The 18,959-nt window shown below is 32.4% G+C and overlaps 8 protein-coding genes and 1 pseudogene across 9 annotated transcripts, besides 3 other annotated features; 5 read left to right on the forward strand and 4 right to left on the reverse strand.

Annotated features, from left to right (window-relative positions):
- Positions 1-32: 32 nt before the first annotated feature.
- On the reverse strand, positions 33-2,186 carry TVAGG3_0761320 (microtubule binding CLASP family; the record flags this gene model as incomplete). The annotated part of the gene is made up of 1 exon (XM_001314015.1): positions 33-2,186. One exon carries the CDS (start codon positions 2,184-2,186, stop codon positions 33-35), a length of 2,154 nt encoding a protein of 717 aa, XP_001314021.1.
- Positions 2,187-3,185: 999 nt separating this feature from the next.
- Positions 3,186-3,967: a mobile genetic element.
- A 1,541-nt stretch (positions 3,968-5,508) lies between these two features.
- Positions 5,509-6,347: a mobile genetic element.
- An 839-nt stretch (positions 6,348-7,186) lies between these two features.
- Positions 7,187-7,714, reverse strand: TVAGG3_0761350 (protein of unknown function, DUF4107 family; the record flags this gene model as incomplete). The annotated part of the gene is made up of 1 exon (XM_001314014.1): positions 7,187-7,714. The coding sequence occupies one exon, from the start codon at positions 7,712-7,714 to the stop codon at positions 7,187-7,189; it is 528 nt and encodes a 175-aa protein (XP_001314020.1).
- Positions 7,715-7,939: 225 nt separating this feature from the next.
- On the reverse strand, positions 7,940-8,821 carry TVAGG3_0761370 (uncharacterized protein; the record flags this gene model as incomplete). The annotated part of the gene is made up of 1 exon (XM_001314013.2): positions 7,940-8,821. One exon carries the CDS (start codon positions 8,819-8,821, stop codon positions 7,940-7,942), a length of 882 nt encoding a protein of 293 aa, XP_001314019.1.
- Positions 7,943-18,959: part of a mobile genetic element that runs on past the window's edge.
- On the forward strand, positions 8,871-9,191 carry TVAGG3_0761380 (uncharacterized protein; the record flags this gene model as incomplete). The annotated part of the gene is made up of 1 exon (XM_051245637.1): positions 8,871-9,191. One exon carries the CDS (start codon positions 8,871-8,873, stop codon positions 9,189-9,191), a length of 321 nt encoding a protein of 106 aa, XP_051092224.1.
- TVAGG3_0761390 (protein of unknown function, DUF4106 family) lies at positions 10,172-10,675 on the forward strand (the record flags this gene model as incomplete). Its single annotated transcript, XM_001314012.1, has 1 exon — positions 10,172-10,675. One exon carries the CDS (start codon positions 10,172-10,174, stop codon positions 10,673-10,675), a length of 504 nt encoding a protein of 167 aa, XP_001314018.1.
- On the forward strand, positions 10,862-11,587 carry TVAGG3_0761400 (organellar and viral DNA polymerase type B; the record flags this gene model as incomplete). The annotated part of the gene is made up of 1 exon (XM_001314011.1): positions 10,862-11,587. The coding sequence occupies one exon, from the start codon at positions 10,862-10,864 to the stop codon at positions 11,585-11,587; it is 726 nt and encodes a 241-aa protein (XP_001314017.1).
- TVAGG3_0761410 (uncharacterized protein) lies at positions 12,899-13,165 on the reverse strand (the record flags this gene model as incomplete). Its single annotated transcript, XM_051245638.1, has 1 exon — positions 12,899-13,165. One exon carries the CDS (start codon positions 13,163-13,165, stop codon positions 12,899-12,901), a length of 267 nt encoding a protein of 88 aa, XP_051092225.1.
- Positions 13,211-13,645, forward strand: TVAGG3_0761420 (uncharacterized protein; the record flags this gene model as incomplete). Its single annotated transcript, XM_051245639.1, has 1 exon — positions 13,211-13,645. One exon carries the CDS (start codon positions 13,211-13,213, stop codon positions 13,643-13,645), a length of 435 nt encoding a protein of 144 aa, XP_051092226.1.
- On the forward strand, positions 13,673-14,436 carry TVAGG3_0761430 (annotated as a pseudogene). The gene has a single exon. A coding segment is annotated over exon 1 (764 nt).

The raw sequence follows: 18,959 nt of genomic DNA on the forward strand, positions 1-18,959 counted from the left end.
AATTTCACTTTATTAACATAAATAATCTAATTTTATTTCTTATTTTCAATATAAGAATCAATAAGTTTTTGCTTTGGAGTTGGCAAAGTCCTTATAATCTTCATTATGTTAGAACCAAACTCATTTGCAAGAGTTGCAATGCATAAAACTGCTGCTTTTCTGATTACAATACTGTTGTTGCTCAAATAGTCGATTAGTTTATTAGTAATTGATTCTGATTGATCTTCAATAATATCTCTATAATTAACAGCAAGGAATGATATTTCATTTATGCACGCCGCTGCAAATTGCTTGTTTTCACCATCCAAAGGCTCATATAACATATTTATTATCTCTTCTGGAGTCATTGTGTCTTCTATTGTCAGGAGGATCTTTCTAGAGCTTACAGATCGCTTAAATCCAGGAGCGGTAAATAGCCCACACAAGAAAACATCATATTCTTCAATGCCTTTCATATCAATAATATTAAATAGTAAATCAAAAACTGTTTCTTTGATTTCAACAGGTTCGATTGCAGCTACAATCTTTTCGTAAATTTGCCTTCTATTTGCCTGCCATTCATCATCGGTTAAAGACTTGATTAGATTGAATAAGTTTTCTCCCCACTCTTCAAAATCTTCTTCGGGATTATAATCTGGTATTGAAACATCTTCTTCATCATTGCATAAAATCTCATCAATAATAAATAGAAAATCTTCGCTGCAAGAATTTCGAAATTCTTTGAGAAGCAATTTATTATTTTCTGCAATAAATAATGTAATCTTCTTTGCTTCTGCTTCATGATTCTTATATTGTCGTTCTGCAATTTTCAGTAATTTCAAATCAGATTCTCTATTTGAGAATTTGTCGCCCTGTAAACCAACAATTTCTGCTATGTAAGACAATAGAAATACTGATGGGAGTTGTGCAGCGCAGTAATCTATAAGCAAGTTCGGATCATACGAATCTGTGATAATTGTTAAGATACTTCTAACTAATTCATTATCTCCAGTAATACCAAAGAATACTTGGAATAATTTTCCTAATGAGTTTTCGAAATCCTTTGGGTACTCTTGAATAAGATAATAAATTAACATTAATGTCCTATCTGTGAATTCTCCTTCATTAATTGTTATGGTATTCATCAGTCCGTGAACTATTGATATGATATTTGATCGGATGAAATTGTTGTCTTGATTGGAGCGTGATTCTTCGATCTTTTGAAGAAATTCATTTTCTTTTCCGTTATCAAGCTTGAATTTCATTGATTTACTTCTCCTTTGTGGCAATTTTGATTTCTTTTTTGAGTGGGAATTATTTGATGCTGATTCATTGATGGTGTCGCTGAATCTTGGATTTTTGAAAACAATTTCTTGAAAATCTTGATCATTTTCTTCAGAAATTTCATTATCTTGTGGCATTTTTGGAATTTGGGCATTTAAAATTGCTTCCCTTTGCTTCGAATTCAAATTTTCGAGTAATTCTTGTTTGTAATTTGGGTATTTTTCAATTAACAGTTTGGAAGCTGATTTAGCATTGAGTCGAGTTTCTGCATTGGAATCATTTAGTAACTTAAGAAGTGCTTTCTTAATTTTTTCAGAATTATTTTCAATAATGGACTCCGGCCAGTTATCTAATATAAACAAAATTGCATCAGATACAATTTTTCGATTTATAGTTGCTTTAGACCTTAAAAGGTCGAAAACATTTTTGAGGATTTGAGATTTTGGACAATTTTTGACAATTTCAAGTATAGTAAGCTGACAAGAATGAGCAATAATCATTGTTCCATTGGATGTTTGCTTGGAAAGGTAATCTATGATGTTAGCGATAATCGTTATTTTCGATTTTAGCTTTTGAGCAAGTAATGATATAAATAGACATGTTGATTTTACAACTGCGCTCCTTGAGCTGAGAATTCCTGCAATTAAACCTGGAATCAAAGTGTTAACATCTGATGTACAACTTTCGAAATTTAGCAATCCTCCATTTATCAGAGAAATTGCCCTTTTAACTGCTTTGACATATTCAAACCATTCAAAAATTTCGACAATATTATCTGCTAAATAGTGCATTTCTTTTTTTGCATTTCTTTCGGAATCAACAGCGATGGAAGGATAATCTTTTCCAGCATCTATGAAGCTAATTTTGTTACTGCTCATAAGATCTTCTTTTGATGGAAAGCCACTCTTATGATGTGAATCCATATAAAAATTAAAAAAAAAGAAACTGATTTAAATTTTTTATATAGAAATCTCTCAATAAAACATATATAAGTTAATGTAAAATAAACTCAATTAGCTTTTAAGTGAATTTTTCAAAATTCAAAAAAATTATTGAAGAGTTATGCAGTTTTGGGCTTGTACCATATGCATTTTTCCTTGTATATGAAAGTACCCAAAGAATTGAATTTGAAATTCAAACTTTATCTTTGGATCATTTATAAAACTCGGTATTTTCCCGTTTAGGTGATATGATTCTTTGGGGATTTTTTTTCAAAGAATTGCTTACAACACAGTGTTATTTCATGTGATAAAGTTTCAAAATAATCATTTGAAGATCAATATGACTGATCCCCAAAAACTAAACTAACATAAACGTACTCTTATATATCTAAAAAGTTCACTTTCCTATGAATTTACTGATACTTGGTCAGTTTGAATAAAAATACGGGAGATACCGTACCTTGAATAACCGGCGAACCATTCAATTGGTCATAGACCAATTTGAGATACCCTTTTCAGAGGAATCTAAAATGTTGTTTATATGGTTATTTATATATTATTTAATCATTTTCTTAAATAAAAATCATATGTTCTCAATTTTTCTTCATAACGATTCTTATAAATTTTAATGTTTTTACTATGAGTGCTAAATATTATTAATTACTAAATGATTTTAAAAAGAAAAAACATGTTTTTACTTTGTACGTTAACATACGTTAATATCACTTCGGCTATGGATAGAGGCCAACAGCGCCTTATTAATGAGAAAAACATTAGCCTCTTATCAATGAGATGGAAGTGTATTCGTGGATTACAATTGTGAATTCAGATACACTTCCATCTCAAAAAATGCAATCAAATTTGTATTGAATTGCATTTTTTGAATACATGCTATTGGCAGTTGGGTTTTTAGTGCATTTATATTATATTGGTACTAAGGCTTTTGGAAAATTTACAAAATAAATTTAATATTTTGTAATGTTATAGACCGAAAATATATTTTTTCGGTTTTCTCTTCAAATAATTGAAAGAATGATACTATTATAGGTTTATTATATTATATAGCATATAATCATGCTATAGCCGAAAATTATAAGTTTTGAGAAGATTGAATATAACACAATTAAATTTGAATGTAAGTTAAATTGCTTGTTGTTTTTAATATCTATTTAATGAGAAATCCAATATTGCAAAATTCAAATTGAATGATTGAAAGAACAGAAAAAGTCATTCTTTTCAATTTCGAATATGTTTCATTGTATTTATAATTATATGGCAAATAAGATATTTAAACTTGATTTTTGAAGGAAAATTCACAAAATTGAATAAATTCAAATAATTTTTATTCAAAAATAAACTAGTTATTTGAGTTTAATACTAATTATCTATTCAAACTACAAAGTTTGTAATTTAAAATATTTTGTGAGATCAGATTGAATTAATTCAATGTTCTTTTCAATTAATATTAATGACCATATTACGCATTTTCGAACATTCTAAACCAAATATATAAAAATGGGAGACGAATGTTAAATTTGCTAGACATAAAGAAGTTGTTTACCGAGTTTTAGCTCTTATCTCTAACAAAAAATTAATTTTTAAAAAAATGACCGAATACGTTTCACAGCGAGAAAAAAATAAAAGGCAAGATAGAATTTTCTAGACATAAAGAAGTTGTTTTACCGAGTTTTAGCTCTTATCTCTAACAAAAAATTAATTTTAAAAAATGACCGAATACGTTTCACAGCGAGAAAAAAATAAAACTGTACACTGATTTTCATTTTCATTTCCAGTCACTTTACTTATTATTTTTCTTTTTTTCATTTAATTATAAATATTTCATAATACGTTTATTTACGTTACCATTTTCTTTATTCTTTTGAATTCCATACTAGACACTTATAGAATATTTTGATTGTTAACGTACTTCATTAGAATGAATCCTTACAAAGGGTATGTCGATCGAATTTACCTAATTGGTATTTCCAATCAGATTGAAGAAGGTAAAATGACATGGGAAGAAGCTTGCACCCATGTTCCCATCGCCCAACCCTTCAATCAAATGATTTCAAATATTTAGATGTTTCAAAATCTTTTTTACAAAATCAATTTAGCTTACAGAATATCCCATTGCCTAAAGGCAAGAAAGGTCGTAGGGTCAATCCCTACGACCAAATCAAAGCTCTTGCTGTGATACATGACCACTGGGCCTTTCCCTGTGGTCAAACAAAACAATGGAAACGTTTGAAATTACAACAAATTGATGTATCTTATAGAGAAGTACGCAGATACTTCAAAGAAAATCATTTCACCAAGACGCGATTAGAGCATGCCGGGCCAGAAACAGCAGTAAGATATTGGGCGCTTTCACCCAATCTTATCTGGCACGCAGATGTTCATTATTTTAGGGGTGTTCGTGGCCAGTATATTTATGGCATAATCGACGATTTTAGCCGCAAAGTCCTAGCGTGTATACAAATACCAGATATGCTGGCAGCGACGACAGCGAACGTTGCGGCTTCCGCCTTCATTGAATTTGGCGCCCCTTATTGTTTCTGGACCGACAACGGTTCAGAAAATAGGGGCGCCTTTCAAGATCTACTTGATCTTTGGGGCGCCCAATGGCGGCATACAGACACTCATTCTCCCTACCAAAATGGGAAGATTGAGAGATTCTGGCCGACATTGGAGCGCTGCCAAAGCATTCAGGCTATTCCTGCCTTTATTTGGGAGTACAATAATAACACACCGCATGAAGATCTCCAATTAATCCATTAACTGGAACAAATTACACGCCAAATCAAATGTATCAGCTGAAACCGAAATATACAAATGCAGATACAGAAAGGTTGTGGCAAATATGGGATACAGATACAGGCATGACCGCTGTTGACACATTCACAGCGTAATAATAAACATAATTTTTTAATTTCATTTTTAACAAGTTTTTTTAAATGTATGTAATGAATAATTCATTAGAAAATGATAATGCACATTGTAACAGAATAGAACAATCACCAAATTTTTTTTGAAATTAAAAAATAAAAGTAAAAAGTATAAAGTAATCTAACCAAAAAGATATTTAAAAGAATTTTGGAAAAAACAGAATAAGGATAATGATATTATTTTAGATACACAATCGATGTACTGAAGAATAATCCGGTAAAATGATGATATAAAATTAGATTATTTTACAAGTAGCTAAAAGAATAAAACTATAATATAAAATAAATGAAGTTTAATGAAACAATAAAGGTTAAATAAATAATAAAGATGTTTATTTTATATCAGTATTGAGAAGAAGTAACAGCTGACACTTGGTAGATAACTTCTTTATGTCTAGAAAATTCTATCTTGCCTTTTATTTTTTTCTCGCTGTGAAACGTATTCGGTCATTTTTTTAAAAATTAATTTTTTGTTAGAGATAAGAGCTAAAACTCGGTAAACAACTTCTTTATGTCTAGAAAATTCTATCTTGCCTTTTATTTTTTTCTCGCTGTGAAACGTATTCGGTCATTTTTTTAAAAATTAATTTTTTGTTAGAGATAAGAGCTAAAACTCGGTAAACAACTTCTTTATGTCTAGCAAATTTAACATTCGTCTCCCATTTTTATATATTTGGTTTAGAATGTTCGAAAATGCGTAATATGGTCATTAATATTAATTGAAAAGAACATTGAATTAATTCAATCTGATCTCACAAAATATTTTAAATTACAAACTTTGTAGTTTGAATAGATAATTAGTATTAAACTCAAATAACTAGTTTATTTTTGAATAAAAATTATTTGAATTTATTCAATTTTGTGAATTTTCCTTCAAAAATCAAGTTTAAATATCTTATTTGCCATATAATTATAAATACAATGAAACATATTCGAAATTGAAAAGAATGACTTTTTCTGTTCTTTCAATCATTCAATTTGAATTTTGCAATATTGGATTTCTCATTAAATAGATATTAAAAACAACAAGCAATTTAACTTACATTCAAATTTAATTGTGTTATATTCAATCTTCTCAAAACTTATAATTTTCGGCTATAGCATGATTATATGCTATATAATATAATAAACCTATAATAGTATCATTCTTTCAATTATTTGAAGAGAAAACCGAAAAAATATATTTTCGGTCTATAACATTTAATATTTTGTAAATGTTATCGGTTCTTACGCTTTTGGAAGGAGGAATGGTATTTTTGGAGCATTTATATTACATTGGTACTAAGGCTTTTGGAAAATTTACAAAATAAATTTAATATTTTGTAAATGTTATCGGTTCTTAAGTTAGTATACATATCTTCAGTACGGTGGCACTGCGCGCCATCTTACCGAAGATATGTCAATCTGACACTTTACAAAACCACTAACGTATATTTTACATCGCATATGCAATATTTCTAATAACCTTAAACTATTTCTGCCACGTAAAGTATTTATCACATAAACCACCTCATCTCACCTCTCTGTACGTTATATATTGTGCGCAGGTCATTGCCCATGGCAACTCCCCGCGACACAATGCACGTGCATGAAAAAATAAACGTTCTCACTAACGTTCTCACTAACGTTCCCACTAATGTTCTCATTTACAAAAGTATTGCAACTCTTTCCATTGCTGTGCTTCGCATAATAGTTCATATTCTTCAGTATCACTACTGTCGCTCCAATCGTCTGAGTCAAAGTCGCTGTCATAATTAATGTTTATAAGTTTTGACAAATGTAATGAAACACGCTTACCGTTTGTATCTACTGCTTGTATATATCTTCCATTATGTTTGCTATCATAAATGCTTAAACTAACTTTACCCTTTCTCCCTCGTATCTGATAGAATGTATTCTCACGCGGAACGAAGAACAAATTCTTGAACTCATGACCGTTGTAGTTTGTTATCTCAATAGTTTTCGTCATTACATCCAAATAAAAATTTTCAGTAAAAATAAAACTAACGTTAAAAATTTCTCATAACATAAACGTTCTCATTGCTTTATAACTCTCTTCCTTGGTTTCTTTTTAGTTGCTTTCTTTACGTCCGTCTCCAACTTGACTGTCTTTCTTCTTCGTCCATAATGATACCAATTACTTCCACCAGTCAATGGGTCAAATGGTCTTTCGTAAGGGTTTCCATACATTCCATAGGGACCATACGGAAGAACTACTGGTGGAGAAGAAACATTTTCTTTAGTTCCATCGAATCTATTTAAATGCATTGTTTCACCTTTCATCTGGTCATTAAAGTCTTTTGCGTGTTTTGCAAACTCATCGTCCTTTCCTAAAGCATTTTCTGACTCAGTCGCAACCAAATTGGATGCTTTATTTATGAGCCCTATTTTATTTAATCTTAACTTCTTTGCAACCCAGCCTCCAATCTTTCCTTTATTTGCATTTAATGTCTTTGAAACCCTTCCTCCACTCATTTTATTTACTGCGTCATAAGCTCCAAGTGCTTTTGCTCCAAATGCTAATGCTTTTGTTCCCATTGCGCCTAAAGCTGCCCAAGCTACCATTTACACCATATTAAAATCATCTCTCTTCAATATTATCTCATAAAAGTTCTCGTTACTGGAGAAAGTCAATGAAACATAAGCGTTCTCACGGGCTTCGCCCTCACCACTTTGCGGTCTATCTAACTTCTTTCTTATCTCATCTATACGCTTCAAAATGTCTGAACAATTGCTAACATCTTCTACAACAGTTATTTCATCATGAATGACCTTCAAGAACAAGCTCATTTAATATGCTATTAAAATCATCTCAATAATGAGTCCATCCTTTCCGTCTTTAGGTAGCACAACATCTTTCATTGAAGAAGGTTCGACAAGTCTTATGTTAAACTTACTGACAAAGTTTGTTATACTATAATGCTTCGGCGGCGAATACATGTAGTTTGAAAGACATAATATAGATTCTTCAGCAAATTCACTTATACTGGATTTTATAACAATGTTTTCACGAGACCAAATGCCACCAATTGACAATCTTGTAAGCAATCCTGCTGAACCTTCAACTGTAAACGTCGATGGTAACATTCCACGAAGGTCATCTATTGACATCGTTGAGTCACTGTATTTAAATATTTTCTTAAAGCAATCGTCATTATCTAACCATGCAATAGCTTTGAAGTTTTCATTCGAATATACATCTGCTTCATTAAATGTAAAACCTGACTTCTTTGCAGAGATGACTTTAAAATCTATTGAGTTTGTTTCAAAATTATATGCTATGGTAACTTCTGAAGGTAATGGATGCCCTTCCGCAGTCAGTTGTTCTCTCACTACCGTTTGAAGCTTTGTGTTAAAAACTTTCATGTCATCTCCTGTATCTAAGTTCACATACACAGCAACAGGAAAACTATCTTGCTTCTTTGTTTCATCATTATACCTCAAAACATTAAAGTTCTTCAATAATATTGTTCTTCCTGCTGGAATACTTCGAACCTGTCTGATTTCAATAGCTTTCTCACCTCCTACATACTCTACCCAGTGTCTTGGATATTCATAAGTATACTGACTTTCTTGAATTTTGGTTGGTTTCATCATAACATGTTCATAGTATATCTTTATACTCTTGTCAGTTAGACTCGGTGCTATGTTCTGAATATTTCTGACTTGCATTTTTAATGGAGATAAAATGAAGCATTTAATACATGACGTAGATGAAGACATGAATGAAACTACAGACAAACTTAACTCTTCTCTCATTCTTCCTTTCAGTAAGGACTATGAGTTCTGTTCAAATGGCGTTTATTTCTATTGTGGAAAGATGGGGTCAGGAAAGACATTTAATTTAATTCGTCATATACTCATAACAAAACGTTTAGGAAATGACTCATATTATGACCAAATCATTATATCAGCAACTTCAGACTCTATGGACTCAACAGCGAAAACATTTATGTCAAAAGTTCAAGCCTCTGTCGTTAAAGTTCCAGACAGTGAACTCATTGAATTTCTTCAACGTTACATTCGACGTAAGAGAAAATAGAGTGTGGTAGAATTTACGAAAAAGTGACACTTAACCTTAAATTTCCAAACACTATTTTTTGATTGTATTTTGTTATTTATATATTTATATATATATGTATATTTATATATGTGTATATTTATATATGTGTATATTTATATATGTGTATATTTATATATGTATATATTTATATATGTATATATTTATATATGTATATATTTATATATGTATATATTTATTAGAAACTGCTTCATGCTGTGTTGAGTATTGTTGAATAATTTGAAGTAGTGGTTTTTGAAATCAGCACCCCTATGAGAGCGCTGGCGACCGAAACACCACTAGTAAGATTGTGTATTAGAAACTGCTTCATGTTGTGTTGAGTAAGCTTCGATGTCTTTGTAGGATAGCTTTCTGAGAGCGAAACAAAATAGTGTTGAAAAAAAAATTTGAAAATCTGAGAGACTGTGCAAGAGCCAACGACCAAAACACTACCAGTAAGATACAGCAGTAGTAGCTGCTTCATGCTGCATTGAGTATTGTTGAATAATTTGAAGTAGTGGTTTTTGAAATCAGCACCCCTATGAGAGCGCTGGCGACCGAAACACCACTAGTAAGATTGTGTATTAGAAACTGCTTCATGCTGTGTTGAGTAAGCTTCGATGTCTTTATCAGACCACCTTTAAATTAACCACTCACATTCTCACTGTGGTCCATCTAAAATTTGTAAGCTTTATGACATAAAATTATATTATATGCAGGATCCCACCTATTACTTAATCTTTTTGGAATAAATGTTTTATAATATTTATCGATTGATTGTAATTTTTTGTATAAAAAAAGTTTTTTATTTATATTAAAAATATATTCGGTTAATGATATTATCTTATAATTTGTAAATAAATCTAGTAATAAAATAACTTTAATAGTTGGTGTCACTTTTTCGAAAATTCTGGTTTTTTCAGAGAAAATATTATGCCATCGTTGAATTTATACAGTCAGGAATGCAAAAGACTTCTGAGGAGATGGAAAGAATTATTGACAAACACCACTTACGTCAATACTCAGGAGTTTACGATATGAAACGACTTACAAACTACATTCTGTCAAAACTTTCAAAATACCCCTTCAAAAAGTATCCTTCAAACACTCTGCTCGTTTGTGACGACTTCGCTGGTAAAGGTTTAGTGTCAAAACCAGACTCACCATTAGCTAACATCATTACTAAAGTCAGACATTACCATTTAACTGTAGCAATACTTATGCAAACATGGAGGTTTTTAGCTTTAAACATAAAACGTCTCATAACTGACTTCGTTATCTTTCAAGGTTTCTCACGCTATGACATTGAACTCATTTGGAAACAGTCAGGTATAACATTACCTTTTGAAGAAATTTGGGAAGCATATAAGTCTCTCATCTCTCCTCGTTCATACCTTGAGATTCATATCATGACTAATACCATTAAAGTCAAAAATATTCCATGGGAACGACCAACATTGTTTTAAAGTTTAACCTTCAATTGACTGATGGTAAACAAATTCCATGCATCTCTGTCGCCATTTCTGTTAATATTTTTGCTGTCATTCATATCATCCACTTCCCCATCCGTTAGACACTTTCCTTTAATAGTTTGTGACCCTGAACTAAATCCAGAACTTAACGTTCCCAGAAGTTCAAACACTTGCTGTTTAATGTATGTTGACCATATAACATTACAAGACCTCATAAAATATCAAGGTGTCAAATGTGAAGTGTTGCAAGGATACTATTACGATGGAAACAGAGATATTAGAATAAGAGATGAAGTAAAGAAGTTGTTTGAGTTAAGGTTAAAGTATAAGAAAGAAGGAAATCCTTTGCAAGAAAATATAAAGCTCATTCTGAACAGTATTTATGGCAAAACTATTCTATCTCCTATTGAGTCAAAAATAACCATAGTAAATGACAAAGATGCTATAAGATATGCCATCAGAAACTACAACCATATAGTGAAGTTCGAAGGTTTGGATGGTTCAGATAAAACTATTTTCAAGCTAACGAAAAGCATTTGCAGACACTTTAACTTCTGTCCACTTGGTGTTAACATTCTGTCTATGTCGAAGAGAATAATGTGTGAAGTATTCTGTACTGCAGAAGATATGGGACTTCAAATATTTTACCAGGACTGTGATAGCATGCATATTTTCAATGAAGACATACCAAAGCTTGCAGCAGAGTTTAAGAAGAGATACGGTCGCGAACTTATAGGAAAGAACCTTGGTCAATTTCATAGCGACTTCGCAGAAATAACACCTGGAAAACAAAGTTTAGCATACAAGTCAATATTTTGTGGAAAGAAGACCTACATAGACTTACTCACTAACGATTTAAATGAAGTTGCATTCCATGCACGTTGCAAAGGTGTTAACAGCAAATGAAATGTTTCCTGAAGCTATACAATGCTATTACAATGAAGATAAGAACATTCACATACCTGTTGGAACATATGACAAAGACTCTGAGTTCAGTTTAATGAAACTTTACAAAGCACTTCATGATGGTCAAGAGATTGGATTTGACTTATGTAAGTCTTCTAGTCCTTGCTTTGCTGAAAAGTTTAACTTCTCAATAACGACTAAAACAAGCTTTATTCGTAAGTTGAAGTTCTGAGGTCATTTATTTTTGTCAGCAATGAGGTCATGAATGAGGTCATGAATGAGGTCATGAATGAGGTCATGAATGAGGTCATTTATTTTTGTCAGCAATGAGGTCATTTATTTTTGTCAGCAATGAGGTCATTTATTTTTGTCAGCAATGAGGTCAGCAATGAGGTCATTCGTGATAAAAATAAGCCGCTAGCGTAGATTTTACAATACTGCGATGGTAGAGTTTAAGAGTTGTGCTTCAATGTAGAGACAGTCCTTATGGTCTGGAGGTAGCAAAACAGGTGCTTTATGGTCATGAGTGGAGAACATGTCTATCCAAAACTCACGATTGAATCCAGTTAATTTATAGTATTTAGGGTTAGGAAGTGGTGAAGTTCTTGTATGACCAATGAACTCATTTTCAACGCCTTTGGCTATATTAGAGAAAAGAATAGCTTGCTTTCTATCCCAAATGCCGGGTGTTACAATCTTTGAAAATTCATTTTTCCTCGGAAGCATTGCATCATAATTGAAAACATTCTTGAAATCATCACTTGGTTCAGAGATTTGAAATCTTATACGTAATGGATTTTCTTTCTCTTTAGCGACTTCATTGAATGGTGAGAATACAACAAACTGACAGTCATGTGTTCCATCTTCATTTTCATTAAATTCATAATGAAAGTCTATAAGTTGTGGCTGACTACCTTCTTCTTTCAGTTGTGCAAGAAACTCACGTAAAGGCTGTAAAGTTTGTACTTCAATGTTGAACTTTTTCTCGAACATCTCATTAAATGAAATCATACATTGCAACAATGTTGTATCGTCTTTAAAGTATTTGTATATGTGAATGTTTTGGGCGCTTAAAGACTATTCGTCATTTTCTATCTCGACTTGAAGTATAAAGTCAACCTTTCTGAAAGCACGTGTTATATACATAGATGTTATGCCAATGTACTTCTCTTCATTTATGTTCACAATCCAGTCTGTTGGAAACTTAAACGTTACTCTGTTCCCCTTTATTTTGACGTCAGGGTTTTCACTACTGAACGCAACAGATAAAGGTATTTGTCTATACATTTAGTTCCGATAAAAATAACACATTTACTCTTTCTTTGCTTTTGCTTCAGCTTCTTTAGCTTTTGCTTCAGCTTCTTCTCTAGCTTTCTTCGCCAGTAGTCTTGGGTTCTTTTGTCTTCCAGCAGCTAATGCAGCAAGTTGTTTTTCACTAAGTTTTCTCTTTGGTCTCTCTGGCTTTTGTTCTTGTTTTTGTTCCTTCAGTTCGGATAAAATTTGCTCACGAATTTCTTTCTTCAATGCTTCAACATCTATGACCCCTTGGGTCTTGTCCGTAGGGCTTGTCTGAGTCATTTGACTGCAGATAAAAAACAAAATTAAAACTTTAACCGATGTAAAATGAGCTTGTCAAAATCAGAACGAGAGTCTATTATATTAAATGACGCAAGAGGAATACAACATCCTTTCTATTACGTAAGTCAGAGTAAAGATGGTAAAATATACGTAAGAAAAAGAAAGGTTCCATTAGCGAATGCAGAAAGCGACAACATTAAGGTGTATGGTAAGGGTGAAGTCCACGAAGCCCATATTAAGCCTTCTATTCAAACTGAAAAGTCAATAGAACCAGAAGAAAAGAAGCCAGATGTACTTTCAATAACGAACCAAGAGCTTATTGCAAAGTTCGTGAATTTCATTGAAAAACAAACCGAGTCAAAGAATCCTGACCCGCCAGTGAAAGAAGTTGAGACAAAAGAGAATGTACAGTTCATTGAAAATGTCAAGAAACAACTTCCACCACGAATGCCAAGAAGAAGAGTGAGAATAATGAAGTAAATAGATATTTTTATCTGAAGTAAATACATGCAGAACGAACAGCTAAACGAATTTACTCCAGCAGAGCATATTCATCAGATTCGCTCATATTTCGATATCATAGACAATGCAGTTCAAATTGGTGACACTAATAGAAAATATTCTGACGCAAAGATTCCATCACAACCTGGAACTGCTAAAGATAACACATGGGTAACATTCAATCTCTCACCTCCTGGTGAAAATATGTTGGACCTTTACAATACATTCATTACGTATAAAATGGAAGTCAATTTATTGTAGATAAAGAAATTGGTTCAGGTTCCAATAAAACAAACCCACCAGGATTTTGGATTGGTTTCGATGACGCTTTCTATGCAGTTGCTGGATATCAAATCCTTGCAAATGGTCGTATCGTATATTCTCAAGACAACGCAAGAGAAGAAGCATATATAACTTCAAACTCACAAACTACCGAACAAATAAAGAAAGTAGATGTTTTCTCAAAGACTCGACATGAAGATGTATGGAGTCATTCGGGAACATGCAGAACAGGACAAATTGTTAGTGGGCCAATTACAGCAGGAAAATCATTTGATTTTAAGCTTCATTTAAGAATTCCTGTTAGAAGATTCCTTCCATTAGAAGCTATTCGATTTATTCCAGCTTTTACAGGAAACATTCAGCTTAAAGTAAAGTTCAGTAGCGACGCCTTACAATGCACATCTATATCTGTAAATGATATCATTGCTTTCAATCCAACTCTTAAAGTTGCATTTGCTTCAGATTCAAATCCACCGACAAATAAATTTGTTCCATGGAATGAACCATTCACTATGATAACGAAGGCAGTAGAAGCTAGTGGAACAGTTACTATTACAACTGTAACCAAGCAACTATTTCGAACAAAGATGGATTTTAATGAATGTTTCATTCATCCAAAGTCATTCTCTTTAGACCCTAACATTTATACAGAACTTGTAGAACATTATACAAACGAGGCTTTATGTTTTCCTGTTAAAGTTATGGATTGGATTCCTATGGACGGTTCATTCTCAAAGAATACAGATAGTTCAAGTGCAACATTTACAGCAGCTTATACGCCTATTAATGTTAAAAGTATTTGGGCACTATTTAGAAAGAAAGACAACTATTATGTTAATTTTGAGAACCCTAAGTTTAAATATCTTCAGCTTTCCATGGGAGCTTATGGAAATATGCCTGCAGAACCTGAAAAATCATATGGACCTGTATTTTATGAAATGGTTGCGAACGCCTGCAATACAAACAATGATATGATAGGATTTAATGAAGATGTTATGAGGTCATTGGTGGATGATGGTAGTGTGGAACATAAATGGATAGCTATGACAACACACATTTCTTATGTGGTTTCCAACAGAAGTGGACTTTTGCTTCCAGCAAGGTCAAACATCTACTGCTCCAATAACATACAAATTGTCTGTTAAAGACCTATTGAACTAGCAACTGAAAATGTACCAAAGCCACTTATTGGATTTATGAGGGATTGTTGCTTTGCCATTCAGGTGCGTGCTAATGGAATCCCAATAATAAGATTAGATGACTATAACTTAGCTACGGACGACGGTGAGGAATAAAGGATGAACGTTTATTTTTAAAGCTTATAAATGAGTTCTTCATCAAGCTCTCGTGAACCTTCACCATCTATGAAACAAACTTTACCAAACGATTATGGAGCACCTATTGAATATTTCTTACGAGCTGCACAATGGCAAAGAGCAGTCTCACCAAGGTTAGGTGTTCCACCAGCTCCTGTCAAAAATAGCATTTGGTCAAGTCCTTATATAAGATATGGTCTCCCACTAGGTTTGCTAGCTACAGCAGGAGCAGTTATGATGTTGAAAAGAAATAAAGCAAATGTTGTAAATAATACTGAAGTAGCTGAAGTTAAACAAACTCCAACACCTTCGCCAAAACCAACGCCTTCACAAGCAACCTTCAATATTTTTCTATCTAATGGTATACGTTCCATCTTACCTATAGGTATCTTTTCTTTTAACTCTTTCAATATATTGTTTGTGTCTGGAATATGTTTGAGACGGTCCATATAGTTGTCGAAGTCATTGCATATAATCTTTGAGTCAGTAAATACGGTATGACATAAATGGGATATATAGAAACTTCCACCGAACAAATCTACAAATGTTAGACCATTCGGTAGTTTCTTAAGTTCTTTCAATATAATATCTTTACATCTACTCTTATTTCCAAAGAACGGTAACGGTGGTTTTGTAAAATTCATTTATATATAATAATAAAAATTTTTACCCGAAAAGTGACAGAAAAGTGACAAAATATGAAAACATATATAATTTGTGAAAAGTGACACAAAAAGTGGCATTTAAAAAGTGACACCATTAATATGATGTAAATAACAACGGTTTTGGTTTTGTCACCGGCTGGTCGGCTGGGGTTCGGTCCTCCTCTTGGGTCTTGGGCAAAATTTCTTATGGGCTAGAGGGCGCAACGCGCCTGGAAGCCCTCCGAATAAAAACTTCATTTATACTAAACATCTTCGGGGCTAGAGGGCGCAACGCGCCTGGAAGCCCCACTACCTTTTTTTAATACATTGGGGAGAAGCTTCCTAAACTTTTTAATCCCATAAATATGGTCATTATCTGGAATAAAGAGTTAAGCGTCATATGTCACTTTTTGTACTAAGGAAACATCGACTTTATGCGTTATGACTTTTCGATGAGGAAACAAGTGTTCACGTATTATAAACTTCCTTATTCCAATAAACCGACCCTAAACATAATTAATTTTAAGCATTATAATGGTCTCTTTTCTATGATAACCAAATCAATTTGGTTATCATAGAAAAGCACCAAAAACTAGAATAGGAATCGGCAATATGGAATTATGAAACAACTAGGATAAAATGGATATGGGACATTCATGAATGCATTCACTTTTTTCAAGACTTTTTAATGAATTTCAAATTCCTCAGATTATTTTCAATAGATTTTCCGTACCATATCATTTTTATTAGACAAAGCTATCTTTTCGATGAAATTTTTGCAAAATACTCTGTTTTGAAAAAGATTTATGTAAATTTTTTGATAAAAGTGTCTTGAATGATTATCATTGATAATACCATTCCAATTGAATGCTGTTTTCGGCTGCTTTTATAAAAATTTGATCATATTGTACTCATAATTTTTTGTATTTTGGTCAAAAACTAAGCTAACATCAGCTGTATATTGCATAAGCCATTAATAAGCTTTGGTATAGGTTATACTGAGTTTAGACGATCATACAATTTAGACTTTTTTCATTTAATTTAGTCTAACAAAGAGTGATTATCTTACTATTTGATTCATAAATATATAGGAAATAATAGTTTTATACCTTAATATAATAAAATTTTATAAAATTTTCCCTTCTCCTTTGGCAATATTAGTCATTAATAGATATATTTAACATGATGGTTCTAAATATATGAATAGATAAAATTTTCCTTTCAATTTTACGAACCAAATTTATTACCATATCCTAAATTTTTCTATGTTATAGACCTTTGGAACTTTGTATGAAGTCTAAATATACATGTAGAGTATTCAAACAAAACAAATATCAAAATCTAAACCTTTGAATTACCTTCAATGCTTAACGCGAATTACTAGATCTTATATATATGTGTGTACTAATACCTTTTGATGCATAAAAAACTCCAAAAGAGTTTCATTTTTAAAATAGTCGATATCAATTCAAAAAATTGAAACTATACCGTCAACTGTCAATTTTTCGATAGTTCGTTTTTTTAAATGTAATTGCTTTTTTTATATGCATTAATCATTTGATAGTAGTGGGATCAAATTACATATCTTAAAAATGTATTCCGAGTGAAAAAAATCAATAGAATTGACCACAGATATCTGTTTAATCCAAAAATATTATTAGAATCATATTTAATAAAAATGCTATGCTTTTAGAAATAAACGAAAGAATAAACGCACTGTTTCAAACCGTCAAAATTGAATTTGTGTCAAATATCTTGAATTTACAATTTTAGCTATTTAGATAATAGAGAAGCATTTGATCAATTTTTGTGTTAAACAACTATTTTTCGAATTTCTGAGATATGAAAATTAATTCACTAACTTCTTAAAAACATGAATTGAATGAAAACTCTTAGAAGAAATGTTCATATCACTTTCATTAATGGAGTACAAGGATGATTCCGAGTTCTTGGATGATATCCAGAAGTCCAAAACCCGATCCAAGGAAATCGTGAGAATGCAAATGCACTTAGCTTATCTTGATGAATCAGAGCCCGCAAGTGAGAATGAAAATCAAGCACCAGCTAATGCCGAAGAATTTAAAGTTGTCAGAAAGTTTAGCTTACAAAAATTCCTTGAGGCACACCCAATCTTAAATGTCAAAGACCTTTGTAACTTTTCTTTGGATCAACTCTTGTATTTAGTTGATGTTATTCGCGAGCATGAGTTTTCATCCAGACGCGTCGGAAAAACGGTTGTGATCCATTAGATGCGTTATTCCTAACATTAACTTACTATTGCACTTATCTTCCATTGCAAAAAATGTCAGGAATTGTTAGTTTGAAACAGAGTTACCTCAGCAAAATCATAACAAAACAACAAACAGGATGTTCCCAATTTTCATTGCTGAATTCATTCCAAAACAATATTCTCCCTGTGACAAGGAGTTCGATAACTTTCCAACATGTGTTGCTGCAGTTGATAGCTCTACTATTCCTTTTACCGTTCCTCTTGATCTTGCTGAGCGTAAAAGTTCATGGGAGGCTAAAAACCATTGCAATGGTATGAAGGTTCAAGTTCTTGTTAATCCTTTAGGACAGGTAATTCACATGAATACAAGTTTTTTAGCTTCAGTTCACGATAAGAAAGTATTTGATTTATCAGGAGCTTCAGATTTTTACACGTCCAACGTGGAGTTGAATCTGTTGCATTAGGACTTCTTGCAGATAGAGGTTACATCGGTATTCAGAAATACCATCCAACAGCCGTCATTATGCAAAGAGGTGATGACGAAGAAGTTACAAAACGCAATAATGCGATTGCACATGATCGCCAAATTGTCGAACGCCGCTTTGCACGCGATAAAATAATTGGAGTGTCTTGGCAATAGGATATCGTGGTGAAAAAGGCAATCTTCCACTTATTGTTCAAGGTTTGTTTGCTTTAGATAACTATCACATCGATTCCACACCTCTCAGTGAGAAGGATAACTGCGATTTTCCTTGCACTCCAAAAGATGAAAAAGAAGCTGCAGCAACACCAGAACCAAATGGTTCAGGAAGCCCAATGGC

Source organism: Trichomonas vaginalis, chromosome III (genome assembly GCF_026262505.1).
Source record: "Trichomonas vaginalis G3 chromosome III, whole genome shotgun sequence".
Classification (NCBI taxonomy): domain Eukaryota; phylum Parabasalia; order Trichomonadida; family Trichomonadidae; genus Trichomonas; species Trichomonas vaginalis.